At 49.8% G+C, this 27,985-nt stretch overlaps 3 protein-coding genes across 8 annotated transcripts; all 3 read right to left on the bottom strand.

The window, feature by feature from the left end:
- Positions 1-208: 208 nt before the first annotated feature.
- LOC132318179 (START domain-containing protein 10-like) lies at positions 209-3,335 on the bottom strand. Its single transcript, XM_059824561.1, is given in 7 exon segments — positions 209-430; positions 833-894; positions 1,016-1,057; positions 1,060-1,120; positions 1,492-1,645; positions 2,125-2,135; positions 3,234-3,335. Coding segments are annotated over 7 exon segments (654 nt in total).
- RAB41 (RAB41, member RAS oncogene family) lies at positions 2,062-19,821 on the bottom strand. Of its 6 annotated transcripts, none has more exons than XM_059824615.1 (8): positions 19,737-19,821; positions 18,150-18,208; positions 16,396-16,449; positions 14,199-14,304; positions 10,054-10,165; positions 7,343-7,436; positions 4,904-4,970; positions 2,062-4,363 (listed from the first exon to the last, which is right to left on the bottom strand). In XM_059824615.1, exons 1-8 carry the CDS (start codon positions 19,813-19,815, stop codon positions 4,299-4,301), a joined length of 636 nt encoding a protein of 211 aa, XP_059680598.1. In that variant the 5' UTR covers positions 19,816-19,821; the 3' UTR covers positions 2,062-4,298. The 6 variants fall into 6 exon arrangements, with proteins under 6 accessions (XP_059680598.1, XP_059680597.1, XP_059680596.1 ...); XM_059824614.1 differs by lacking the exon at positions 14,199-14,304 and adding an exon at positions 10,430-10,535; XM_059824613.1 differs by lacking the exons at positions 7,343-7,436; positions 14,199-14,304 and adding exons at positions 6,748-6,841; positions 10,430-10,535.
- Positions 19,822-20,621: 800 nt separating this feature from the next.
- Positions 20,622-27,711, bottom strand: ARR3 (arrestin 3). Its single transcript, XM_059824401.1, has 17 exons — positions 27,695-27,711; positions 27,119-27,149; positions 26,686-26,746; positions 26,252-26,296; positions 25,656-25,855; positions 25,486-25,545; positions 25,167-25,234; positions 24,717-24,852; positions 24,532-24,616; positions 24,334-24,406; positions 23,667-23,804; positions 23,055-23,138; positions 22,729-22,752; positions 22,597-22,649; positions 22,214-22,223; positions 21,108-21,110; positions 20,622-20,721 (listed from the first exon to the last, which is right to left on the bottom strand). The coding sequence occupies exons 1-17, from the start codon at positions 27,709-27,711 to the stop codon at positions 20,622-20,624; spliced, it is 1,188 nt and encodes a 395-aa protein (XP_059680384.1).
- Positions 27,712-27,985: the final 274 nt, after the last annotated feature.

The following is a 27,985-nucleotide window of genomic DNA, read 5'->3' as shown; positions in this document are numbered from 1 at the left end:
TCACTACAGGCAGCCCGTGAGCTCCTAGCCCCGTTCAGTCTCGGCGCTGAGCGGGGCTGGTGTGCTTGGATTCACGGTCACACCACGAGAGAAAAGGCTGCAAACCCAGGGATTTGCTTTAAAAGCTCCCCCCACCCCTTACTGTACACCACTGGATGAGCCTGAGCAGCACCATGTAACGCTCCTCTCCGCAGCGACGCTAGCAGCATCAGTTCTCCCAACCGCTGTGCTCGCCCCTCTCATCCTTCCCTTCGGACGGGCCGCTCTCGTCGACGTTCTCCAGTGAGGCAGCGCGCTGCAGCGCCAGCTCCGACAGCACCAAGGGAGGAAGCTTGTTCTGCTCGGGGTACGGCCAGGGTTTCAGGTTTGCGTTGTGCTGCTGCTTCCAGGCAGGGTATTTCACGCAGGCCTTGTGCAGTTTCTTTAGCATCTGACCAGGAGCAGGGAAGCAGGGGGGAAACAACCGTGGAAGCTTAGAAAAGGCCTTGGCGCATGTCTCATCCAGCCGCTACTAACACCTACTCCATTTCTTTTCTGTCTGCTTAGCAGGGGCTCAGGGCCCACTAGAGAGAAAGGCAGAAGGCCGATTTAACTCCTTAGGACCATCTTCTGCTCGCCCCGATCCCCTGACGATGCCAACTGCTTTAAGAGAGTGAAATTAAACTTCCTGTACTACAGTCCTTTGTCCCTATCCCGCTCTGGCACCAGAGACCCCTCCAGCGCTGCTCTGCCACTCAGCTCAGGATCTCCAAAACTTTGGCAACGACCCTAATAGATTGAGGTGGGGGGGGGAACCAGAAGTTAGCGTGCCAGAAAATGGTTGTGCTCCTACCAAACGCCCAGCAGCCCCCACAGCAAGCGGCAGCATTAGCACCACCGCTTGCCAAAGAGGGTCTGGAACAGGAGTGCTATGTTACATAGGTGCACTCCGGATTATGAGCAGGATTTCCGCTGACTGGGGCCAGAATTTGCATCACCCTGTCACCGCATCCTGAGGCCCACAGAACCACGTTACCTTTTGGATCCACCTGAGCCAGGTAGGTCAGACTGCAGCTGAATGCGCCAGCTATCCTGTCAGGAGAGAGACAGCCCTTACCAGATCCTCACATGGAGGGTATTTCTGCGCAGACACAGCAGAGAGTCAGATGCTGTCTTCCATCTTCCCTGCCCTCTCCCTCTCTCAGGTCTGGCATTGAAAACAGAGGGCAAAGAGTAGGCTAGAGGCACAGACGAGCTGCCTCAAGCTGAGGAACTTGTAAAGAAATGACACAGCTACATGCTAGGGGCTCTGGGATGCGTTTGTCCCAAGCACAGGCAGGATCTTGCTGTCTAGGTAGACTGCTGCACTCCTGCGAGGCTGGCAGTGACTGGGTGTAGCTCAGCTGTAAGGGAGCCAGCACCGTATCCTGTTCAAGAGACCATCCCCTCTATTCAACACAAGCTAACGCTTTGGTGGAAGAGAGCCAGTCCCATCCCCTGTCCCCCTCGGGCCTCCGGCCCCCACTCACAGGCGTAGTAGCCCATATCAGCCTTGGCAGCCAGCCGGGTGATGTCATGCGTGTCGATGACATTAGTGTCCCACTTCCGTTGATACTTGACATCTTGCAGCACGTCGTACAGTCTCCACCGGGATGTCAATGCAGTGCTGCGGGGAGTGCTGACGGCTCAGGACAGGCTCTCCCACCCCACACCCTACACCCCTCCCTGGCGGGGTGCCGGTGGGAGGGGGGGGCCCCTGTGGCCAGTAAGGCTGAACACTGCCTTCAGGTTCCCAAAACACCTCGCACCCCAAGGGGAGGAAGGGGCTCGCAAGGGTGTGGGGAGAGGGATCTTGTCACAGCCCCTTGAGTGAGAGAGGAGCTGGGGCCACCAGCACTCCCACAGTTCCCCCGGGTCGGTGACACCCCCCTCAGCTCGGCCCCCCCACTGCCCTCAGGGCCCATCCGGGGGGACCCCACCCTACACGGGACAGACTTGTTAAACCTACAAGTAAAATAAGCAGAGGCAGCAGAATGCCCCCCCACCCTGGCAGCAGACAGCGAAGGTGTTGGTGAAATAACTTTATTTAGTGTGATACACGGCTGTGGTCAGACAGTCCATACTCATATTAATAGTCACACTTACTCGGCTAACAGCTAGGAGACAGCAGGGCCAGACACACACTCAATATTATACACATCCATAGAGAAGACAGTGGGAAGTGAACTATTTTATTTCACTAGTTACCCTCCCCGGTACTTACGGTCTCCCCCCCTCCCTCCCCCCAGGTCCGTGACTCAGAACAACACGACAGCAGAGCAGCGCACACCTGCCTGTGAGAAGGGGACAGCAAAACCTGTTCTACGGCAGACACGGACACACCGACAAACATCAGCAATTCCCACACAACAGGGGTATGTACAGAGGAGGGGGGGGCTGAGCTTCCTGCCGACGCTGGGACCCGGCTACATCAGCTGGGACTGTGGGTAAGGGGGGGACACTCCAGAGTGAAATGGGAAATGACATCCCAGCTTCCTCCGAGCTCACCCAGAGGGGAAGGGACAGGGCTCTGGGGAACAGAAGGTCGGTCACCGGCTGTGAGGGGACTTGCCGCCAGTAAGCCAACGCAGGGACTGCCAGCTCCCGCTGGAGGCTGCCCCTTCCCCTCCCTCGACAGCCCGCAGGCTTCAAAGTGCGCACGCTGTGTCAGTGACCGACAGGCGTCCTGCTCCGGGAGCATCACTAACCACCAAACGCTGTTGTCCCCACCCATCACACTGTGGTCAGTCCCTCTCCTGCCCGCTAGCATCCCCCCTGTCAGCATGACATAGGCCAGGTGATGAAAAGAACAGCGAATGGCTTAGAGCCATCCGACTTTTGTTCTCCTCGCTGTCAACAAACCTACAGACTTCTGGACAGAAGGATGAAAAACCCCTAGTAAAAGTCTCTGAAAAGCTCTGTTAACATAATTAGAAAGCAGGGGCAGGGGGAAGAGGATGTATTTCCCAACCTCCAAGGTCGAGAAGTGACACCAAAATTCACTTCAGCAGCATACATTCCTCCATTCCTCTACCCAGCTCTGACAATAAATTCCTGCCACTGCTCGTCTCAGCATTGCCAATGTTACAGCTTAACGCTATTCCAGAAATGAAATGGCTACTAGTCCCATCCCTCTGAAGTCTACTACAGAAGCAGCTATGGATGGTTTCATCAAGCAGCAACCTAGGTACGAGAGTAGAACAGCTATCACTAGCCTTCAATCTGCTGTAGCTCTCCCGCTCCACGTGAAGAAGCTCCCAGTCTGTGATGACAAACAGGAGAACAGAGACTAGGAAAAGAGCCTGAACATCATCCATGACTCCCAGGGCAGGTATTGCCCCTGTAGTGATGGATTCCAGGTAGCTGTTTGCTTTCGCTGTTGACAGACAGGACCCAGGTCTCCACAAACCACCCTGAGGATCTCTCCCCACCCAGCCTCATGCTGCAAAGCCTCTGTACCCTCTTCCTTCCCCACATCTGACAGCCAACACTCACCGAGCGCCAACGTCCTCTGGATGGGAAGATACTCCAACTGAGGAGAGCAGTCTGTGGGATGTCTCTGCTACACAAACGGGAGCAACAAGGCCAAAGCTATCAGAGTTTGGGGGTTTCCAGTGCTGTGTGTAACACCGATGGGCAAAACTCAGAAGTCATGAGCAAGAGTTAGCCAAGATCATCCACAGAAAGGAGAAACTGAGGAGCTAATATTGCGTGTGCCCTGCAGGAAGCAAAAGCCTAGAAACAGATAACCTGTATTGTCCAAAAAGGCAAGGCCAAGTCAAACTGACTGGTTTAAAAGGAGCAGCCTTTCAACAGAGGAAGTTGGGATGCAGGACAAAGACAGGGCTGGAGTGGACAGGGAACTAGTTAAGATGCAAGGCAGTAAGGAAGGTGGAAAGCCCACCCCCAAGCTTTATCTTTCTCTTCCCTAACTTGGTGGCTTTTCCATTGCATTCACAAGATACATCTGAGCAGACAGGCTCAAGGTGGGGGAGAGGGGGAGAAGGAGAGGAAGAGAGAGAGTGTAAAGGGCACCACAGTGCCAAAGTGCAACAACATAAAAAAATAAAAGAAAAGACAAGGACACTCATTCTGCACTCAGGGCTCATACCATGCAGTAAGAGGGGCGGCCGGGGCTGCTCCCCACCAGTAAACAGGGAGTTCGCTCGCTTAGTAGATCGGTTTTTCAGCCCACAAAGTAGGGTTGCCTAGCCAATGAGCGGTGATGTTCTTCAGTGAGACTGGCCAGTTGGGGAATGTGCTGCTACAGAACAGGCCTGTTAGCAGGAGCACCCGCTCTCCGTTACTGGCTGCTCAGGAGGTTTCTCTAGTTTGATGTCAATCACTGCAGGACACAAGTTAAGGAAATCACCCAGTTTAAGTTAAAACAAGGAGGAGAGAACAGAGAAAGGGATCAGTACCTGAAAAGGTTGTTAGCTGTCCCTTCTTGATAAGGGCAGGTGTTTTAGCAGAACATATCCTGCCTGAACAGGATTAACTGCAAAACCAGTGGACTTGGTATGTCAAGACCATTTAGAGGATAGAGCCCAATCGGACAGGTCTGCATGCAAGACAGCTCTGTGAAAAAAGAGGTAAGTATTATGGTATTTTAAAATTATGCAAATTTTATCCTAAGCTTAAGTGGAGAAAGCAAAACTTGCACTTGCCGTTATAGGTACTTGTGTACATTCATATATAGACCACAAGCAGGGTCCTCAATTTATGCCCATAGGTAAGCACCACACTATACCGGCTGTTTCAGCCATGTCTCTCTGCCCAATAAGGCCCATTCCCACAATGTGCCAAAAAGTCAGTAAGCCCAATCTAATGAAAGACAATTGTCAAATTCTACGAGAACGGGAAACTGATGAGAAAGCAAGGATACTGTCTTCTTTGCTCTTCTCTGGTGTGCTGTCCATCCCAGGTAAGGCAGCAGCCACACGACGGAAAAGCTGAAAAGTAGCAATAGGTAAAGCTGAAGGCTTGTCAGAAAAAAAAAAACATGTTAAAAACTACTGCTTTACAGCAGATCGTAAAAGTCCAAATTGTACAAACTTGTTATGTGGGTACCTTAACAAGCAAAGTAATGATCAACAAATGCCATGAGAATTTTACCTAAGAAATTTAATGTGTTTTATCAAAGAAGTTATTCAATGCCTACAAACCAGACAGTTTTACCTGCTTCTACTTGAACACAACAAGGAATTCATTAGTAACAGTTCTGCTGGGGACACATGGAACAATTCCCTCCTGCACACAGTAAGCGTGTCATCTACCATTTCCAGCCTCAACTGCTTTTGCACACAGCTCAAGACTTCTGATAAGCAACCTCGCAAAAGACCAAAGGTTTAAGAAGTCTATGGAATAACTGAGGTTTTACAGCCCATCATTTCAGTTCAGTCCTGCTGCAAAACAGCCATTTGTGAGTGGAACAGCTGGCTCAGGTGAGCTGCATTTAAGCTATTAAGGATGTGCTAGAGCCAGGGAGAACTATCATATCCCCATGAAAAACAGAAAATGGTTTTGCATGATTTTGAGTTGATGCTTAGAGCTCCTCCTGCTGACATTAATGCAGCAGCTAACACAATACAGACACTGCGTCTGGTGACACGTGTTGCATGAAGAACTAGAGGAATCACCAGCTAATGATGATTTTTCTCACAGTAGCTTGGCAGGGGCTTCTCATCCACTCCTCCCAACCGCGTTACTTGGAAAATCAAGCCACTGAGGTACCAGCAAGGTGCTGCAGTTAGCATCCTTTTAGTCACAGAAGTTCTCACTGCAAACACCCGCTTGATAAATAAAGCAACAGTAAGTTAGAACCAAAGATTAAGTGGATTCAATACAGAATAGCCAAAAGAAAACCAAAACCAAGTGTCTCCTAATCCCCTTGTGAGGTTCTCCTAAGCAGCTGGTGTGCAAGCTGGTAAGTACTCATGCTCCCTGCAGACCCCTGGACCTTACGGCTGCCTTACTCCCCAAGTTCTGTCATGCTTCAGAATGATTCCTGAACTAGTAGAGAGTGGGATCACAAGCTTGTAGCAAGAGGCAGTGGGCACAAACTGAAATACCAAAAATTCTGTTTGAACGTAAGAAAAAAATCTGAACTTTTTTTACTGTATGATTAGTAAAACACTTTGACAGGTTGCCTGGAGAGATGGAGTCTCTATCCTTTGAGATATTCAAAGCCCAACTGGAGTCAGTTCTGGGCAGCCTGCTCTGAGCATGAGGGTTGGACTAGAGGATCTCCAGAGACCCCTTCCAACCTCAACTATTTTAAGATTTTCCTCTGTGGCTTGCAAAAAGAAGCAGGAACTTCTACTCTAGTGCATCAGCGTATGCAATTATCCTGAATGATGTCAACACTGATTTTATAAAACAGTGCATTAACCATTAATAATTCTGTACATTCCCTTTGCTTTTATGTTTGACTGGCTGCACAAAATAATGGCATTCCTATCCCTCAGCACATTCTGGTTTTAGACTCTCCTTTCTTTCCAGGTTAAGTTTGCTTAGCGTTAACAGGGAATCATTGACTTCACAGGAAAGGAGCTTTCACTAGATAAAGCAGCAGCAGTGATCACTGGGCAAGAAGCATTGCAGGGGTTGACAATAAACAATGCAAGCAAGTATCTGATGGAACATGAACCCTAAACAGAAGCTTAATCCTCCCACGTACAGAGCAGTAAAGTACAGATTTCCTGTCTTTAGAACAGAACTTTGATCTACCTGTTTCACATTGTATCCAGTCTTTGCACTGGTCTCAATAAACATCACATTCAGCTCTTTGGCTCTCTGTTCACCTTCTTCTGTAGTGATTTGCCTGGACAGAGATGCAAACAGAAGCAGAAAGACAGAAAAGAGCAGCAGTCAGGAAGAGTTAGAAGTCTGTGACTGAGATGCTCTTCAGTGGAGAGCTGCTTCACCACCCCTTACAAAAGTGCATAATCCACCGGTGGAGACCTCAGGACCTCTCAGTTTTTAAGACCCCCAGGTCCTCCAGCTAAGAATGAAACAGCCTCAGGTAAGTTACCCAGGGAACGCCTGGACTTAGGACTATTAATAACGGATGATCAGCACAGGGTGAAGCACGTGCAGTACATCTGAGTCTCATTCACAGCATCCTCAAGGGAAGAAAGAATCCCCATACGCTGCACCTGATACAAAAAGCAGTTTCCCAGAAGTCAAGAGAAAGGAACTCCATGAGGTTACAGAAAGATGTCAGAAAAGCTCCAGCAGCAAGTACAGTGCAACAGCAAGTGCTAGGCTGCTGCTTGCGAGCAAGCACCTGCAAATGCATCTCTGATCAATACCCTGTACATACCTGTTTCACATTATATCCTGCTTTAGCACTGGTTTCAATATACATCATATTCAGTTCTTGGGCTTTTCTCTCACCCTCCTCTATAGAAACCTGTCTACAGCAACGAGAACAAATCACAGAAAAGAAAAACCAAAACAAAGAAAAAATAGTCCAAAAATGATAAAAAGAAAACTGAAAAAAAAAACCAGCCACCAACTGAAGCAACGTGAACAGGCAAGAAAAACTTCACAGGCTGTACCAAGTAAGAACAGTGCTAATTTTAGTTCAGCTTTTTGGCCTCAGAACTGAACTCGCATCATCACTTGGTTTTTACCATAGGATGAATGGCTTCCAATATGCTGTATTCTATTTCAAAAAATGTGACCAAGCTCAGACTGATATTGTGGCTTTGTCCAGCCTTAAAAGGCACAGTATTTTAGCCTGACACAGTATTTCAGCCTTTTAGAAGAAAGGCAAGGCAGCTTCTTTTACTGGATATACACCGTAATTCCAAATTCTAGCCTAGACCAGGATTACTGTCACTTACATTAAACTTCTAAAATAAGAATTTCTAGTGCTACATGAACTTCAACTGTAGCTATGTTTCAAACAATCCTCTGCTATTTTTAATTCTTATGGCAGTGCTGGGCCAGCTGCCCCGCACACACACTCTACTTCACCTATGTACTATCAGGAAATAATGCAAGGCAGAAATTATCGCATTGGGTTTTCCAGTTCCACATGAAATTGGATTTTGATAGAAATTCAAAAGCCTCAAATCTAAATGCCAGATTATTCAGTCAGGGAGCTGCGGTTATTTCTAGCTCCCAGGAGGGCATAAGAGATACTAAGTGGTCAACATCCAGAGCTGGCTCAAGTAGAACATCTTGGGTTTTGCTCAGTTGCTCTTATAAGCTAATTTCAGAGACCAGGCTAATCTGAGGTCTCACCACCTGGAATTCTTAATCTAAACCAGCTATACACATTTTTATCATATTTCTGAAGCTCTGAGCACCAAGTTTTACCAGTATTTCCAAAGTGCAAGGCACAGGACACTTAGAATGGTCCCCAACTGGAAGTTGGAAAAGCCAAATAGTTGTCAAGACTAAGGTGGTCTGCCTGGTGGATACAGAACACATTTCTCTAAGAACTATCAGTACAAAGCCCACACAGCACCCAGCTGAAGCCTAACTTTATCCTTTTCCCCCACTGACTCAAACCACTTGCTGGTATTAGAACTGTCTATGCTTTTCCTGCTAGGCATGGAAAACCAAAAACTAACAGCATAACTTGTACAGGGACAAAGGGCAAAAAGCATCTCCCGACACCGGTTTGTGCAGCCAGGGAAGCTGGTATTGTCTCATATGGGCATTTGGACAACACCAAAACCACAAGGGAAAAAACAGATCACCACATTCTGAAACAATATGTACACTGCAGGAGTGAGTAAAGCAAGGTTTAGAATTTAAAATGTGATAGCATCCAACAATGGAACACTCAGATCCCTGCTAGGCCCAGCATCCCAAGAAAGGTAAACAAACAGGCAGTTCAGGTATCAGTGCAAGATTTTTCTGAGAAAACATTTATGTTCCACCTGTAAGGCTTTTCAAGCTGTTATCTTTTGATCAGAAGTGTCTCGTGAACAGCCAAAGGATAAGGTTTTGATTTCATAAGACCCCATCTCGTTGTGAGATCCAGGTGTTTCTCAGTTCTGCCTTTTTGAGATGCTTTCTTTTGCATCAGAAAAAATTCCCCACCATTTAAAAACTTCGTATGTCCTATGACATCTGAAGCACACATTTTAGAGTACCTGGTGTACGTGAAAACGGTTCAGTTTAAAGCACTGGGACTGTAAGGACCTGCATGGCTTACTCCATCTTCCCTTTGCCAGCTACTACTGACACTAACCATTAAAATAAAAATCTTTCCTTATCTACGCTGTTTCTGATGTCTTCACAAGGAATGAAAATCTCGGAAAAAATTAAACAAAATTTTTGCTAAATCAACAATCAAGAGAAGAATTTGAAATAGAAATCCAAAAGCGCAAGGCTGTGGTCTTCTAAGAAGCTATTACACTGGTTATCTTGATTGAAGTGGCATTGTAAGACTAAGAATTTTAAAAGCAAAATGCTTTATGACATGTCCCAAAACATTAAGTCTGCGTGATCTTAAGAGTCTAATTAACTTTTTACATCTCTTGGGGAAGTCTGCTTTTGCTAATCTAGTTTCCTCTCACACATCCACATCACAGTTTGTGTTATGTATGACATGAAATTTATGCTCAGAGGGAAACCTTTTAGACTGATACTGTAAAATCTCATGCTGCATCTTGTAACAAGAAAAAACTTTACTATAAACTTACAGTTGCACATGCAGAAAGAGTCATGTAAATAGGATCATTGAAAAAAGGTGGATTTTCTTGCTTTTGCAAGACATCTTTTTGGCTTTATCTCAGCATGAAAAGAACAATCAGACAAAATACACTATTGAGAAACATGCTATAGAGATACTTAAGTAAAAGGAACTTTTCAAGGTGGGTTTCTTTTGACCAAAACTATTTGTAGAATAGCAAAATGGAGTAACTTTGCATATGCTAAAACCAGAAATCTGAATTTCATAACAAGCTATTTATGCTTTGTTTAAAACCAACAATTGTTTTGAAGACAGACTAGTTGGGCAGTTCCTTGCTTATACTGGTCAGGCCAGCAAGGCTGCCGGCTCCCTTCCATTACCTCTTGTCTGCCAGGTCAGTTTTGTTCCCCACCAACATGATGATGACGTCGCTTCCTCTCTCTGTCCGAACATCATCAATCCACTTGGAGGTTTGCTGGAAAGAATTCAAGTCTGTAGGGAAGAAAGAAATGGGAGTGCTGAGGATAAAACTTCTTTTCAGAGGGGGAGAATGCTATGCCTGTACTCAGGTGCTTCTCCAAATCTCCCCACACCACATATTAATGACCCATAAATTGTTTTCTGCTCAGACAGAAAAACAGGGTGGGGAGAAACCATTTCTAATGTTAATCACCTTTTGCAGAACTTCTGGTTGTAACATATTAGTTCTGCTTACACGTAGTATTTCAAATAATGAGACACCAAAGCATCACTCACTTGTAATGTCATAGACTACCACAGCAATAGTGGAGTCGCGGATGTAGCTGGGAATGAGACTGCGGAACCGCTCCTGGCCTGCCGTGTCCCAAAGCTGCAGCCGAACCTGCTGGTACCAGGCCAGGGAGAGCAGAGAGAAAGAGAGAGAGAGCAAGAGAGAAAAGAAAGGAGGAAACTGTCCTTTAGAGAAAAGGCCATTTCTAGAATTAACTGTATGCACCTCAGTCTGAGAAGCTGAGGTTGACCTTGAAATCTTGCCCCAAATATCCAAACACCACAGAAGCTGGCTTTTCTGACTCTGTAGATAATGTGCTTTAATTACCTCCTTTGCTTGCCCAGAGATTCTCCTATTCCAGAAGAGCTCTAGGTTATGGCTACTACCTCATTGCTGATAGCGGTAGCTAACAAGTAATACAGAGCTGGTCTTCCAGGTCCACCCAGGATTATGTATGGGGTCTCCACAGGACTCCGAGCCCAGAGCATCTCAGATCAAAGCTTTTTGGGCGATTCCCACATGACAGACATGCAATTCCCTCAGCCCAGACACTGAGTAGTAAAACGGCATCCATTCTCCAGCATCACGCATCCAGAAGATGGCAATGGGGATTTTCATGCAAGATTAAGGCAATCAATAACTTCAGTTCCAGCAGAAAAAAAAGCAAGTGCCACACACTGTAGGCTTCACGTGACACAAATGGTATCAGGTTCTCTCTTTCAGGTAAGCACAAGAGTCAGAAACAAGCCCAAATGCTATGAGAGGTACAGTTTGATCACCAGAACCACAGCTATGCCCAAACACAAACTGACCTATTATATATGATAGCTCTAAGGTCTGGGACCTGCCTATTTGAAACAGCAACGGTCAAAACATGCCCAACTACCACAGTGAATGCTAAATGAAAGCTTTTCACAACCAGGAGTGATAATGTTTTCTTCCAAGTCATCACCCCACACAGCTAGCTGTACAAGTAGCGCTGCGCTGCCAGAAAACAAGATTGCTATTGGCATTCTCAACAGGCACGAGTTTTATAGGAGGGCAGATACTGGTTCCCAGCTTAATTACATGAATTGGTTAGATGTGCTCACAAAGCCACTTGTTCAACAATGAGGGAGAGCAGCTGTTTATGCACAGAACAGCGGTTAATAAGGCAGCTTGCAGGAGACTGGCTACAAGGGAGAAAGCAGTTTCAGAAGGACCAATAATTGGCTTGTTTAGAAAAGAAACAGAAGCTGGACAGAGCACATGTCTGCAAAGTGTCTTGCTACAAGCAGACTGAAACCAACATCATATCTACATGAGGGTATGTACATCTGATGCCCTGGGATTTAAGGAAAATTAGGGCTTACAGTTAAAGCAATTAGCTCATGCTTCATTTTGAAGGCAGTCTTGCTTACAGTAGCAAAAGTCAGGACTCTTCACTACCGCAGGAAACTCAGGGTGACAAACTCCAAGCACCTGGACAATATTACACCAGTGCTGGCGGATCACCTTCAGGCTCTTGCTTCTGGACTTCACAATGAGCTTCCACACGGTCCCCAAGACATTGCTGCTACACCAGACTTCACCCAGAAAGCTCAAAAAGGTGGTGATTAAACGCTCCAACCTTCAAACTCACACTCAAAAAAGGCAACTAGAGGAAGTACCACAGAACTGGGGAAGAACTGGCCCTGGTAATCTTCTTGTAGTGAAGGGTAATACTATTTGAGGGAAGGCCTTCAGCTAGCATACAGGTCCCATGCAGGCACCCCTGAAGTGACCCGAGAAAGTCAGCTGCAGTATTCCTGTGGCTTCTTTTTTCTAGAAGTCAAAGATTGTGTGCACCCATTTTGGAAGGGAAGAGAAAATATAAATAACCCACTCAAACACGACAGCGTGCTAATGACCCTACTGGTCTGGAAAGATGAAAGGTCCTCAACGAAGCATTAACCCAGCCTCTCTCAGAAACGGGGCAACCTGTTCAGAAAGGGGCCCAAGTTGCAGTGTGGACTTTCACCATGGATCTCTCCACAGGCCACTTGCCTTTCAAGATGCCCAACAGATTAACAATAACTAAGCAATTTATCTTTTTCTTCTCAGCTCCCCACATGCTAGCTAGCAGTTTTGCTCTACTAGTTAAGAGTATCTTGGCTGGCACTTAAGTATGTCCTATGGCACTGTCGCTATTTTACACTACCATGACCAGCGTTAACTTACAGGAGACTTGGAGGTTCCCAAATACAGTTACTACTAAAGACAATGCAAATATATAGCTCTTCAGAGTCATGAAGGTAACTGTGTTTTCCTAATTGCACTAGTGCTCACCATTACGAGGCCCTCAGAAGTACATTAGCATGTTCCTTCAATAAGACAAGTAAACTAAAAGCCTCTCAGTCACTAAGAACAGAACAAAGAGCAGTAACAAGAAAAAATGAAATTATCTAAAAAGATCAGACCATTACCAAAGTATGATGAGATCAGCTATCACTTAATTAGTTTTGACATGTCTGGAAGCTGTTAAGAACAGCCTAGACTGGCAAGATTTTTCCACTTGCCTGGATAAACAGCATCCTATACCTGTCACAACAGTGGGGAGAAAAGATGTCAACCTATGCAGCCTGCCAAGCCACCTCACCTAGATGAGTTCCCAGAACGTGTCATCATGTGTACATCTCGGCAGTCCTCAAACCCCAAACAGATCACCTCAGTTTGACATTAGTTTGCATCAAACCAGAAATCCTCCTAGAGTCAACTACGTAAGCTACAGGACTGGGAGAAAGACCATGAAATTATTTGCCCTCAATATGTAAGATAAATCATAATAGAAGTTTATTATTTGTTAAGCGCTTCAGTTAACTGAAGTGAAACAAACCCCTGGTCCGTAAAGCCTCGCTATAATCTAGAGTCTGACAGAATAAAGGTGGGCCAGAGGTTTTTCACCTGTCCTATGTTCTTTACGTAGACTTTGTCCACATAGTGTTGGCTCACCGGTCTAAATCCTGTCTAGATATTTATGCTGATACTGTAGCTTAACTGAAAAAGCCAGATCAAGTGGAATCAATAACAAGGAGTTATAATGAAATAATTTTGTTCCTATCTTCATATCTTATACTAAAATAGTCATGCCAAGAGTTATAGAGAATTTCCCTCTAAGCTTGTTTATTCTTTAGAAATTATGGTAGTTACACCTCTTCTCTTTCAAAAGCTCTCTGGTTACTTGTATGAATCACCAGCTCTCTTCTTCAATGAAATAGGAGTCTTGAATCCTCACTAAGTCACTACATAGCTTTTATTTAAATGAGTGATGTACTGTTTTACCTACTTTGACAGTATTCCTTTGCTTTAGCATCTGAAGTCGTTACTTGTATTACCTCTCTAGTTATCCAGAAAGGGAAAAAAATACGTCATTCTGAGGTTTAAAAAAAACCCAAACCCAGAAAGAGTAAAAAGCTTTCCAAAAGCTACCAATCACCTCTCATGCCAATCAGCACAGACACACAAGAACTCACAATCCCTATTCACCTACCTGCCAACCCTCTTGTGTATCACTTCCATCGTTTGAGCTTTGAGCAGACCAGGGTTAAACAATTCCCCAGATTCTGTATTATGGGATGGAGTTACCATTGGTTGTGGGGGAAGATGCTCAGGTACTTCCCCATAGCCCATGGAACACCTACAGTGCTGGGGTCAACGGCCTATCTTAGCTCCTTTCAGATAACACCACCACTTCCAATGCATAAAAGGTACATGTTAAAAGCAAGGTCCCTGCAGACACTCCGGCTCAATACCTACTTGTAATGTCAAAGACAATGACAGCCACAGCAGAGTCACGGATGTAGCTGGGAATGAGGCTGCGGAACCTCTCCTGGCCGGCTGTATCCCACAGCTGCAGCCTGATCTGGGAAATGGAAAAGTGTAGGGGAAGAGGGAAGGGGAAGAGCAGGAAAATGGAAAACAAAACCAAAACTCAAGTGAAATAAAAAGAAAAAATTGCAAGGCAAAAATAACGCAACAAAAGGAAAGTTAAAATGGAACAGAAATGTGAAAAGAGCCAATGACACTTCTAACCGCATTCTCATAGTAACCTCAGCCTAGTGCATCTGAGAAGCCTCCCTCCCTCCACAGACCCATTAATAACTCGCACACATGAACGTGTTCTTCCATTTAATCATAAAACCCAGATATCCCTAAAATACCTTCTCACACCATCTGCTAATGAGGGAAGTAAGCACACATACTTCCATGCATCCTGCCATGTCAGGACTCTGGCTGTAACAGCCACACAAGCAGAGTGCAGCCTGCAGCTAGCTAGATGTGGTCACTCCTAACCGTAAGAACATCATCACCCCGCTACTGATGAATCCACCGGAAAGCCTCATGTCAAGTACTGAAACACAGTAGTGGGGTACAAGCCAGGATAGCAAACACCCTCTAGAGTGGCTTATCTTGGGCTTAAATCCAGCAAGTCTGGGAAGCTATCGAGACACAGTAAGGGAAATACTACTCAGTCATTCAAGAATGAGGTTGTAGCTGTAACGTGGAACTGGCAGCCTGACAGGCGGGAGTGAGGATGGGGCTTCTCATGGCCCCAGGTCACTTAGTGCCACAGCTCCCACTGCATTGGCCACGTGCTGGAAATGGCACACTTACAGTTGCCCTCTGTGGGAGGCTACAGGAGATGGTTTTGAAGAACCCAGCTCCACATATATTTGTCCCTTCTGCTGGCCAGTACATGCTACCCAGGCCATATTTAGAGCTGATTGATCTGGCACAGGTATAATTTCAGGATATATTATTTGGTGTAATGACATATCAAATATGCCAAAGCATATGCTGCAGTTAGAGGCTTAGCATTCTTCATTTAAAGAACAGCAGTCAAAGCCTATTGCAAAATACAGCATTAACCATATCTGGTAAAAGTATTTCAATGTCCGAATTTTCCTAGCTTGCGTGCTTGTATTTCTCCCTCCTCTTATCTACATTCAATGCCTCTCTGTTATTTAAACAGGCTTTATGGGGTCTGTGGACCACTTACATTATGAGGAAAGCTAACAGTATATCGATCATTGGAAAGAAAATATTATTTTCTGGATAGTAGGCCAGTGGGTGAATGATATCCTGACCTACACAACCATAAGAAATCAAGACTACACTGCTGAAAACAGCACACAGGCATTCCAACTTGCCTTTACAGGTGTCAAGCAGAAATCCCAAGATCTTTTTCCTCTTCTGCCACTGCCTGTACCATACAAGAAAGTTATCCAAGTAGTTTCTCCTGAACGAAGACTAAGCAAGGTCTTTTCTAATACTGAATCACTGGTAAGATGGCAGAGAAGCACTCAGGAAACTCACCACACGCACTGGGCTGAGACTTCCTCAGAAGCAACAGGCCCAAAGTAACACAAAGGACTTCCATCGCACCACTGGCCCCTTCCTCCATACTTCTCAGCCAAAAGTAAAACTAGCAAGAATGCAAGTACTAGCAAAACACAAACTACTGAAGAGACAAATACTGAAAGACAGGAGAGGGATGCAAGGGATCTCTTTATGCAAAATGGAACCTCATGCAAGCTAAATCCAACACTGCTTTATTAACAGTACGTCAGAACTGTGTTACAAAAGGAGCTTTTCTACGAGGAGGAACTATGCCACCACTGGTAACTGACAACCCCAGAGGCAGAGCTGCAAATTCTGGGAGCAAACTACGCCTAAGGTACATATAGCAGGCAGCCCATTCCCTGGGATATGGACATTAGCTTGCCCCAATTTTGCATGAAAGATTTTGACTTCCTTCTAGAGGTATCAGATATTAACAGGTATCAGAAAGAGGAGAGTGGGTCAGTGATTTGATTCAACAAAGGCTGTGCCTCCGACGGCTGCTGTGGGATTTCAGCAGCCATTGGAGGAACGGCCAGGCGAAACAGCACGCGCAGCAAGTGCTGCTCCCATGACTGCAGTTGCCATGCTATCATACAGATGCCTCACTTACCGTGCGATCTTCAAGATACATTGTTTTTGACAGGAAATCAATTCCAATGGTCGCCTGAAAAGAAGAAAAGCATTAGGAACTGCAACTTGCCTTCCAGCATCTGCAAATCAGATCTTTGTATACAAACTCTCAAAAATGTTCATAAACTTATAATTAAGCCGTTGAAGTCATTTGCCTTCCATACAGTTGATAAAAACAAAGCAATCTGGATATCTGTACCATCTTCATTTCACATCTTTCTTCCAACACTTCTCAACCACACAAGAAGCTCGAGTCTGGATTTTAGCCTCAGACATTCATGCATCTTAACACAGATCGTATCTGAACTGGCATCTCCTTCTGGTCTACCGCAATTCAGTCTGGTAAGAATTATCTTATAACCAAAAGGTAGAGCAAATTACGTATATAAATTGCAGGCAACTGTGCTGAAAGCTAAAAAGCAATGTTTATTCAGGACTTCCCAACTGAGAATGTGCTTCCTTTCCAGTGACATTCAGAAGCTTCATTTCCCAGGCAGTTCTTTCTGTAAGTCTCCTTCCATTCACGTTTCCACTGCTGTTCAGCAATTCCGGTAGAAAGACATTTAAAGTAATTTACTAAGCTAGATGCGCTCCCAGGCACTTAAATCAAGCAGGTGTCCTAGCCCATCATAATCCAGGAAACAGAAGAAACGTTACTGATGTAACAGATTTGAGTATTTTAGACAGATTATCTCCAGTCTTAACAAACACAAAGGTGTTCTGGAAGGTCTCCATCAGAACATTACACCATTTAACATTAGAAGAGACCACAACAGTCAATTTCTGTAGGTAGTACTTATTTCTAGGAGTCCTACTTTTGCAGCCAGGACACAGTTTACAACAACTACAATAAGCAGATAAATCCACGAGAGCACCTTACAAAAGTCAGGAAAAGAACCACAGAAAGCACAAGAGGATCCAGTTCCAGTGCATGACTTGTCCTCAAGAAAACAATCTTCTCTTCCTTTTCCAGCTTAAAATTACCCCAATCTAAAACAGTAACTCTTTCTGGAAGTCTCATCTTCCTCAAAGATAGCAGTATTTCAAGGGAATACCAAATAAGTGCTTTTGATGCAACCAACTCTTCCTGAAGTCTTCAGGCCTCTTACACATCTTCAGCTTTTCATCTGCAGCCTCTTCATCCCTACCCTACTCTTCCCCGATGAGATTTCCCCAGCTGTTTCTATCTATAGCACATAGGTAAAAAAAAAAAAAGCAGTAATAAAAAAAAATTGAGAGAGAGAATATACCATGGTGACTTCTTGGAGATCTATCTATGCACTCTGGACTCAGACGCTAGAGACCAAGAACTATCATAAGCATGTTCGTATCTTATTCTTTCTCGTTCTGAGACTTCCATATCCATCGTCAGGCATCCTGACCATCCTCTTTGCTGTTAGCCAACCCCATAAACCAATGTTTCTCCCTGTTTTCCTCAAGGCTTCTCACATATCTAGACACGATCTAAACCTTCTTTTTTGTAGACTGTATTTCCTGACAACATACTAGATGCTTGGGCTTAATCATGAAGTCTCATCTCCATTTCAAGGCACATTACAACTTTACATATGATATTGAACTGATATATCATGGGGAAATGTTCTTGCCCCTAACTGTTAGCACAGCCATACATTTTAATAGCAGGAAATAGATATACCCATATATATATATACACACACATATGTACATATATTTAAAAAAAAAACCTAAAACAACAAAACAACTACCACATACCTGGTAAGTATTGTCAAAACTGTCATACATAAACCTGGTGATCAGAGAGGTCTTCCCAACTACAAAAGAAGAGAAAAATTACTTCCAAGCAGCAGTGGAAAAAAATAACCACTGTTTTGGGAGTGGTACGCTGGTAGCGCCGATCATCAGAATGAAGCTGCCACTCTAAGGATATGTCCCAGCTACACCCTCCTGTAAAAAAACCAGCTAAAAAATTCATTCATAAAATGATAGAAGGATGTTAAGCCAAATCAATCTCAGTAAGTCAAAAATTAATCATGATGAAAACTTGTTCCTCAATTTAGGTATGCTGTGATGCATATGACAAAGAATTATTTGCTTGCAGGGAGCAAGCACTAGATCTGCTTTGGTACTCATATTTTGGTACTTATGTAATCACCAGGTCTTGGACTTCTAGACACAAACATCAAGACAAGACATGGTGATGGCCTGGACACTATTTAGCTGCCTCTGGTTGGACAGAAAAGCAAGATTCAAGACTTACATCCTTTCTTCATAACAAGATTTTTAGATACAGAGTAAACTTTGGTGGCTTCCTTAAAAACTTCAAATTTATGTCTACAAATATCATCAAGAGACAAAGTGCAGAACTGACAAGAAATGGGAACCAAAGAGAAGATCTCCAATTCTCCCTCAGGAAGCTGGAGGAAGCCAAGAAAAATTCAAAGGACATGGATAGAAGAGGAATAAACTGCCTAGAAAGGCTGTGAAATTCTGAGCATCGGAGAGGGTTAAAAACAGGTTAGACAAATGTCTGTCAGCAGCAAAGTCGATCCCGCTGTGGTAAGGCAGCTGAATTAGACAACTTCTGGAAATTCCTCCAAGACCTACAGTTCTGGGACCGAGGAGGAGGTAAGCAGTACGAGTTCTAAAGAGAGTAATACAGCAAAGAATACCGCTATTTCAAGAAAAAGACACAACTCATCCATACATTATGAGGGAAAGGGGACGAAATGGAGTCAACTTCCAGGTAAAAGAAAAAAAATGAAGATGCGAGGGAGGCAACGGCCACGCTATACAACCAGCGCTGCTCTTGCCCTTTACTTTCTCCCTCCGGTACGTGCCACGCACCCGCTGCGGACACGGCCAGAGACACAACACGGGGCGGAGCAGCCGCCCCAGAGCCACCGCATTTCCCCCGGCCGCCAGGAAGGCCCGGCCCCGCGCCGCCCCACAGCACGGCTGCGGGCGCACTGCGGGCCAGCCCCGGGAGGAGGCCCGGCCCCGGCAGGCGGGGAGCCAGGCGGTGGAAGCGGGGGGCCCGGGCGCTCGCCAGGCCCGCGGAGGCCTAAGGCCGGAGCACGGCGGGGCCGCCCCTCCCTCCGGCGGGCGCCTCCCGCGGGGGCCCCGGACGGCTCGTCACCGCCTCCCCCCGGGCAGAGAAGGGCCCTTAACGGTTCCTCCGCCGCCGCAAGCCCCTCACGGGCCCCCACCCCCCGGCCCTTACCGGATCCTCCCCCACCCCCCGGCCCTTACCGGATCCTCCCCCCCCCCTCCCCGGGAGCCGTCAGCGGTTCCTCCCCCCCCGCGGCCTGCCCCCCTCCCCGGCGCCGCCGCCCCGCTCACCGCTCTGCTCGCCCAGGAAGACGAGCTTGAACTTCCGCAGCGGGTTCCCGAACTCGCCGCCGCTGCCGGGGGCGGACATGGCGGCGCGGGGAGGCCGAGCCGGAGCCGTGACTGAGGAGAAGGAGACACCGCCGAGCGCACACCGGCACCGCCGCCGCCGCCCCGCCCGCCGCGCGTCACTTCCGCCGGCGTCACCGACACGTCACTCCGCCCCACCCCCGGGGCGGGCGGTTGCCGTGGCAGCGGGCCGGCCTCCGGGGGCGGTGCCGTTCGCGGCCGCCGCTGCGGCCTGTACCGGGGCGGGGCTCGGCCGGGAGCGGCTGCCGCCTGGTTCTCCGTCGCCTCGCCCTTCCGCCCAGGCCCGCGGCAGCCTGGCCGGGCGGGCGGAGGCACCGGCTGCCCGCTTCGGGCTCTCCCGCGGCCCCGGGGTGGGCCCCGCGCCCCGGCACCACGACACGGAGCCTGCACCGGGCCACTGGGGCGGGTTTATTTATAACGGTGTCACAGAGTATTGCATAACGCAGGCAAACGACGAACACGCTGGCGACGGCGCTCAGCCGGGCTCCGGTGCACCCTCCCTGGCCCTGTCCCCTCGCTGGCACCCATGGGTGCAGGGAGGTGGGAGCACCGTCCTGCGGGCAGTCGGGCTTCCCAGCGTGGCGGTACCGGGCGGAGATGCTGCGTCTCCCGCCACCGCAACCAGGGCTTGGAGTCGGTGCCGGGAGCCCGGGGGAGGAGGGTGTACCTAGGGGAATACATTGCACCGCGCGTAGAGGGCTGAGGTGTCTGCACCGCGTGCGGCGCAGCGGGGAACGCGCTACGGGCATCTATGTCCCAAACTGGGGCGCGTGGGACCGGTGGCTGTCCGTGCGAGCAGGCAGCAGGTTAGCTTTCCTCTTTGTCAGCCTCCTCCTTCTCATCTTCATCGTCTTTTTCCCCCTTGAGTTTATGGCGAGCGAATTCCTCGATGACAATGTCCTCCTCGCTGGAAGGGAGAGCAGAGCGGGGTCAGTCCGGGGAAGGCGGCCGTGGGGAGCCCGCGGTTCAGCTGCCCGGGATGCACCACAGCGAAGAGGGCGAAATCCCTGCAGATACCCAACCCCTGCCCCTACTAGGGGACAGTGCACAACTCCTGCCGGTGCTCACCCCGGCCCCGGCACCCCGCAAGGAACAGTCAGGTCACTGCGAGCCCGGGCCTGACCCGAGCACACAAATCCAGGACAGATTGCTGGCTCGGCTGCGAGCGTGCATGACCGGAGGAGCTGGGCTCTCGCCTGCAACTTTCGGTGTTTTTAAAGACAGTATTTTGCATTGTCAAGGGAAAAAAGGGAAGGAAAAGAAATTAAAGTGGAGACAAAAGAGATTAGTTACCTCCTTGCAAAAGGCGAGCGGCGAATGACATCAAGGGAGAGCCACAAAATGAAAAGTGGGGGAAGAAAATGGAAAAAAAGAGTCAGCAAAACCCATTCCAAAAGCCTGCGAATGTGAAACGACTTGGCAAAATCTACAGGGAGCGATGGTGGGGACAGGCCAAGAGATTTCCTCTTCTGGAAGTTTAAATATCCTCGCTGAGCTGGGAAACTGATAGGCTTTCATGTGAAAGCCTTGCAGTTGCAGCCCGAGTTTCCAGGCTCCAAATCCCAGTGCTCGTGTCCCATTGCAGGGTGTAACCAGACACAAAAACAGCCTTTCGGGCCTTTGCAAGCCAGGGCCGGCTGCGAGGCTGGTTGGCAGCCATCACTGCCAGGCACGGCTGCCAGGAATGGGTTTGGCACGCTGCGGCTTCCTGGAGGGAAGCAACCCCAGCTGTGGCTTCAGCTGGAATGAACTCATGTGGTGGGAGGAGAAGAGGGCTCTGGCACTGGGGAGCATGCGGGGGCACGGGGCTGTGACCAGCTGCAGCCCCAGTGCATGCCACGCCGGCAGACCTCGCACAGCCGTTGCAGGGGAAGCGGCGTTGCCTCTGCCATGCCGTAGCCACGGGGTCTCCGGCTGCAGCTACCCGGCCACGCACCCTTGGGTGCCAAAGCACCGCTTCCAGCAACCGAGGGACCTCAGCGTGGGGTGGATGGGGACCGAGGCCGTAGGGGATGTTATGTCCAGCACTTGTGACTGGGAGACGCAGCACTGCCGGCTGCTTCTGAGGGGCAAGGCGAGGTCTGGGCTTGCAGCAGGAGAGGCTGCTGTGTTTGCAGCAAGGGGATTGTAAAATAAGCCCTGGACATGTGCAGAACACGTGCCGAGCCCAGCATTTGAATCCTCACAGCCTGTGACAACGTTCCTGCTGCCTGTGCTGCTGTGGGGGGTGCCATGCTGTCTGCTGTGACACAGGGGCTGAGGACTTTGAAGCCTGGATGATTTATTCCAAGGATGTAACCTCAAACTGGAATGGGGCATCACATGCATCTGTGATGGAACTGTATGGTTTATGTGTTAGAGGAAACATTGGCTTGAGGTATAAGGAAGTCTCTCTTTACCTTGGCTTATCTGTAGTCCGTTGATAAGCAAAGCACAGGGAGGCAAGGATTGGGAGAGAGACAGACATGCAGGTTAATACAGAAAGGACATTTCAACTAACATCTCCTCTTAATGCTCAGGTGTTTTTCCAGAAAGAGAGACGTTGGGATGGACAGCAGCCGGGAGCCGTGGGGAGCAGAGCTGCTCCCATGGCTGGTCCCGGACGGAGGGTGGCTGCTGCGCAGCTGCAGCAGCTCTGCCCGTTCCGCAGCCAGGGGTGCTGGGGCAGAGCAGGGCCCGTTGCATGGAGGTGGCTGCATCAGCGTTGCTTTTACCAGTTCCCCCTGAACAGGGACTGCCTCGTCCTCCCCCGTATTTCAGCAGCATCCCAGGCGCTACTTACCGTCCGCAGGCTTTGGATGCATCAGGATGACAGGCAGCTCAACACCAACGTCGCTAGAAGGAAAAGCGCTTCTTTCAGTAAACCTGCCCAGCACCGCACCGTGCCTGGCCCCGCAGGCAGCTCCCCCCTTACCTGGAAGTGAGATCCCCCAGGATGCTGCAGCAGCGGGAGAGAAGGGACAGAAATCAGCCAAGGCAGAGGAGGGAGGTGTTAGACTTTACTTTAGAATAAGGTAGAAGATGATTTATAATAGGGGTGAAGGGCAGTGGCGATGGGGATGGAGGGGTGGGAGTCAGCACGGCTCCACGGCGGGAGCCCAGTGGCCCCATGGCCCAGGGGTGTGGGGCAGGGATGAGGGGGCCCATGGCGTGAGTCCCTTCGTCATCTGCCCGGTGGTACAAGATCCCACAGCACGGCCCAAGGGGGTGGTCCCTACCCCAGCCCCCGCAGAGCCTCACCCTCCTCGGGACACCACCAGGTTGACCTTCACTTTGTAGGACACCAGGATGCCCAGCACCTCCTTGTCCATGCCGGGTCTCAGCCTAGGAGAAGGGCAGAGCGGAGCGGTGAGGTGGGCAGTGCTGTCCATGGGCCACCACAGACCCCATCCGCTCCCCCCACGGCAGCTCCCGGGGCTGTCTCCATGCCCCGTTTAGTGTGGGGTCCACTGGGATTTAGTGGGAGAGGACAACACAACGTGGCAATAAGAGAGGGGAGGGCAGGTCACTTGGCTGAAGCCACAGAGCAGTTTCTGGAGGCCACTTGAGCTACCTGAGCTGGGATTTACTCCCGAGACGAGACCAAGTGCAGCTCTGCAGAAGGATACAGGGGCTTTGGATCATGGTTGGGACTGGGAGGCTACATCTCTCCTACGGGATGGAGAGGTGGGTCTGTGGCCGTGTCACAAAATCCCTACATTTTCCAGCTGGATGGGGTGGGCTCAGGCACAGGAGGTGTGGGGGACCCTTGGTGGGAGCCCAGAGCATCCCGTGCAGTGGAAGCTGTCGGAGACAGGGGAAGGCATGTGTCCGGCCATGGTGGGGAGCGGGGGGAGCCCGCCTGGTTCTTACATGGTGGTGGAGGCCAGGTTGGTGTCCTCGTGCTTGAGCTTGCCATCGAGAGCGAGGCCTCGCTTCTCACGGTTGGCCGAGAGCATGGGGGTGACAGAGTACGTTTTGGAGAAGGTGGAGTTGGCTGCCACGTTCTCGCTGGAAGGGGTGGGAGAGGAGAGCTCAGAGGCAGCACCAGCCTGGTGGGTGCTCAGCACCCGCCGGGGATGCTCAGCATTGCTCCAGGCACCTGGGCAGAGTCAGACCCCCCCGCCCTGCCCTCCCCACACAGCTGCCTGGGCCTGTTTCCTCCTTTTGTTCCCTTATACAACCACTTCTTTTTTCTACCCCCGCCTTTGCTGCAGCGCTCCTCATTCTCAGGGGCGCACAGGCTGCGACTGGCCTCAGAGATGCAAAGCAAGGAGAGGAAACAGCCGGGGTGCAGCTGCGCACCTTCCCCCAGGGACCTCCCCAGCCGACACCAGCTTGCGCTGCGGGCACGGTGTCCGCAGCCTTCCCTCTCCTCTGCTTCCTCTGCATCTGCTCTTCTAGCGCTGATGTTTTTGCTCCTGGTGTAAAACTGTCTTCCTCATCCCCTCTCCCCATCACTCTCCCCTCCTCCTCCTCCTCTTTTCTCTTCCTCCCTCTGGCCGCAATGCTGTGCTGCCCCCAGCCCCTTTTTACTTACTTTATCTCCTCAGTGCACACAGTCTTTGTGTATTTATCCAGCGAATAGAGGACCACGTCTGTGATCTGATCAACTGAGGAGAGACAAGAGGGAGCAGCATTGGTGACGCGGCAGAGGCACGGGCACGCGGTCCCCATCTCTGATGGGAAGGCCAGAACGCAGTGGGCACCGGGACGTGCCCCTCCCGCCCCCTCTCACCCGAGATCTTAATTTTTTTCACAATCTTGTTAGTGGTGTTGTTGATATTGACAGTCACGTTGATGGGGTCTCCGTGGTAGTAGATCTGCAGTGAGAAGAGGCTCAGTTATGTGACCAGGCATCCTGGTCTCCGTCCCTGGGGATGCACGGGGTGGCACAAGCCAGGGGACAGCCTTCGTACTGACCTCCTTATCCAGGGAGGCTTCGAGGTGCAGGGGCTTGTCAGACATCATGAACTGCCGGGTGGTCTCCGACTTCGGGGCTGGCCCCATCTTCAGGGGTGCAAACTGGATCTTGCGAATGATGAGGCGCACCGAGTTCCTGCGGGGCGAGAAGCCGTCATCCCCGGTCCCCCCGGCAGGGTCGTGTCAACACGGCTTTCAAGGGGGACACGTCAGCTGTCTTTGGGGACATCACAGTGTCTCTAGCCAAAGGATGCAAGCTGCAGCCTGCTCTTAGGATGTGGTGGGCGCTGACATGGGGACCACTGCCCCTCCTTCAGGCAAAGTACCCCATCCAAGCATGGCACAGGCTGACAGCAGGTCCTCAGCCCGACCCCTAAGCTGGCCACCCCAAAACAATCCGGTGGTTTGGTTTTAGGGCCATGGGGCAGGAAAGGGATCCGCGGCAAATACCTCTTGTGAATTTTCTCCTCCAGATTTTCAGCACAAAATCCTTTGACCTCAAAGTCCACGCCGCAGGCCTGGGGGGACACGTATGGTCACTAAGCAGGAGGGGCTCAGAGCTGCCTGAGGTTTAGGTTCATTCCCCTCCTTCCTTCACTGTATCCCCAGAGATCCTGGTCCTGACTCCAGCAATCCTTCCTCCTCAACCCTCACCCCACAGGCCACGTCCCCATGAAAGAGAAGCAGCTCTCATTTTTGGCATCCCACAATTTAACCCCCTGCCAGGGGGAACAGGTCCGGGGGACACGGGTTGGGGACAGCAGCTCACCTTTCCCACATCGTCTGGTCCTGGCTGGAGGGTGACCGAGCAGGGCAGGTTGGTGGCAATCTGGGCAGAACAGGGAAAGAGAGAAATGAGTAATTAAAGAGCATGCCCAGAGATGAGCCCTGGTGCACACCATGGAGGTGCGCGGTTGGGAAGGGCTGAGCAGCCCCTACCTCAAAGGTGAAGGGGTAGGCGTTCTCCCCGAGCTTCTTCATCAGCTTCTCCTGCAAAGGAGTGAGGGTTTTGGGCACCTGGTCTGGCACCGGCGGGAAGATCTGGGTGGTCAGGACATAGAGGTCCTTCCTGAAGGTCAACCCGATAACGTCGAGGTCATCTCGGCCGTAGCGAAATGCACAAGTCAGGGTCACATACACTGAAGCCAGATGGAAATGGAGAGGAGCGGGGTTAGGGGAAGGGTGACATAAAGGGAAGGCATGGTGGGAAAGAGGAAAGAAAGAAAAACTAATAACTCTTCAGCAGAAATATGACTCTGTTATCAGCACTTGGACCTCAATCACTAAGTATAAATTTAACAAGATTCATCATGTCTCTTCAAGGCACGGGTAGCTTCAGAGCTGGTGCCCCAGGCAGAAGAGATGAGAAGAACGAGGCAGCCTTCCCCTCCAGGTCAGCTGCCATGGTCCTGACGTACAACGAGCTGTAGAGAACCCGTTGCAGCTTTAACCTGACTACAGTCCCAGGTTGCTGGTGAGCTTTGCACTGGTTTCCATCCCTGCCCCTTATGACGTGGGGTTTTGTGCATTAATACCTTTTCTGTCCTTTAGGTACTCCGGGTCAATCAGGCAGACGCCATCTGCAAACAAACAGAGAAGAAGGGCCGGTGAGCTTGGCCACCCAGGAAGATCCTTGCAAAAATACAGCTCTTTTTAAATTCGAATAATCTGCTCATCAGCAGGGAAGGTGACCGAGGGGAGCTGCCGGTCAGGGGGATGGCAATGCCTCCTCCAGCACTGACACCAGCAGCATGGCCGGGCTGTTTTGCAAAGGGGCTTTGTCCTTTTCCCCACCATTTTTCTCTAAGGGTATTTGCAGGAAAACGGGATGTTTGCTCCTCCGGAGCTGCCCTTGCTCCTCCTGCTCCAGTGGGAAGCAGAGACGAGCAGCCGCTGGCACAGGGACCTGTTCCCCCGGTCCGCTTGTTGCCTGTGCATCCCCCTCCGTGGCGGTCATGGCCCCACTCACCTACGGAGTCCACCGTCTCCACGTGATCCACAAAGTCTCTCTTCCCCAGGTAGATGGATAGCTGGAAGCACCACATGGTGAAAGGAAAGAAGGAAACAGGTTAGTGTTTGCCATTCAATTGGCCAAAATTTTCAAGCCCTGGGTTGTGTCGTGGGGCTCGTTAACCCTGCCGTTAGCGTGTCGGACCAGGCATCGCATTTAAGGTTCACATAGGGGTTTTTTTTAATTTCTATTTTGAAAAGTGAGCCCTGCGGTGCCATCGTGGCAGGTATAGCAGGAATCATTCAGATTTCAAAGGGAAGGGAAACCCAGCCTGCATCCTGTCCCGTGGGCAGAGCCACTGCGGAGGAGCCCCAGCACAGCCTGCACCTTGGGCACACAGCCGCACCCAAGGACGGGGCACATGGTCCCATCTCTGCATGCATGGACTCACCTTGCTGTTGGGGCTGGTCTTCTTGAACACCCTGCAGAGGAAACACAAGACAGACGGTTTGGGAATGCCCTGGACGAGGCTGGATGCGTCACAGCCCGCTCACTCCCAGGGCAGGGAGGGAGGGGACAGCCATTCATCTCCCTGGCACAAGGAGGTGAGGGCTTCGCTGCAAGCATGGGGCATCTCCAAGAGCTACGCCTGAGCGTCCACGGGATCTCCTGGCCTTGAGGAATTAGGTGTCCTGCAAATTCAGAGCCAAACCTGCCCCGTCTGGCTGCCCCTGGGGACGTCATGCTCCTGCGCTCAGTGTGGACCATCGAGGAGGCAGTGTGTTAGCTGGCTGTGTGTTAAGGGCAAATGAGAAAGCACCAACACACCGAACAAAAGAGAAGGTGCTTTGTTGGCTCCATGACGGCTCGCTCCATCTCTCTACAGTGAGTTCACGTATCAGCCCATGGGGGGCAGCGGATGGGGGAACTGTGGGGCTTGCTTTCTCCCTCTGCTTCTGCCACGCAGTGCCCTGCTCCATCCCAATTAAAAAAAAAAAAAAGATAAAAAGATAAAAAAGACACTTACTTTGCTCCTTCTGCCATTTTAAGTTAGCGGCTGCGCAGGTGGAGATCTGCGGGGAGAGATGGAGGGGAAGTGCTGGGTGAGGTGGTGGGGAAGGGGCAGCCGCCGGCCATCGCCAGCCAGAGAGACAAAATCATTGATGTCCCAACAAACTGCAGAGCCCTTGGGCTGCAGCGCTGCTGGAACTTTCGCCTTTGCAGAGCTCCGATGCTCCGGGTTCAGCTGGGGCTGCCCAGCTTCAGGGCAGCACGAGGCACGCAGTAGTGGCTTGAGACCCGGCGGGGCAGCCGAGCT

The sequence above is a fragment of the Gavia stellata genome, chromosome 14 (genome assembly GCF_030936135.1).
Source record: "Gavia stellata isolate bGavSte3 chromosome 14, bGavSte3.hap2, whole genome shotgun sequence".
In the NCBI taxonomy this organism is placed as follows: domain Eukaryota; kingdom Metazoa; phylum Chordata; class Aves; order Gaviiformes; family Gaviidae; genus Gavia; species Gavia stellata.
Note: the sequence above shows the minus strand (reverse complement) of the source record. Positions and strands in the feature narration are given on the sequence as shown.

Bases quoted from the DNA above. Each gene is read 5' to 3' on its own strand.
- ARR3 (XM_059824401.1), bottom strand. The intron at 26,747-27,118 runs GTGAGTCCATGC...TGGTGCTTCCAG, and splicing joins AGACCAGCCCCAACAGCAAG to CTATCCATCTACCTGGGGAA. The intron at 23,139-23,666 runs GTAAGAACCAGG...CCCTTCTCCTAG, and splicing joins AACCTGGCCTCCACCACCAT to GCTGAGACCCGGCATGGACA.
- RAB41 (XM_059824612.1), bottom strand. From the start codon at position 19,815: ATGTCCGCCCCCGGCAGCGGCGGCGAGTTCGGGAACCCGCTGCGGAAG. The intron at 16,450-18,149 runs GTATGTGGTAGT...TCTTCTTTTCAG, and splicing joins GTTTTGACAATACTTACCAG to GCGACCATTGGAATTGATTT. The intron at 10,166-14,198 runs GTAGGTATTGAG...TCTTCCCTACAG, and splicing joins CATTGTCTTTGACATTACAA to ACTTGAATTCTTTCCAGCAA.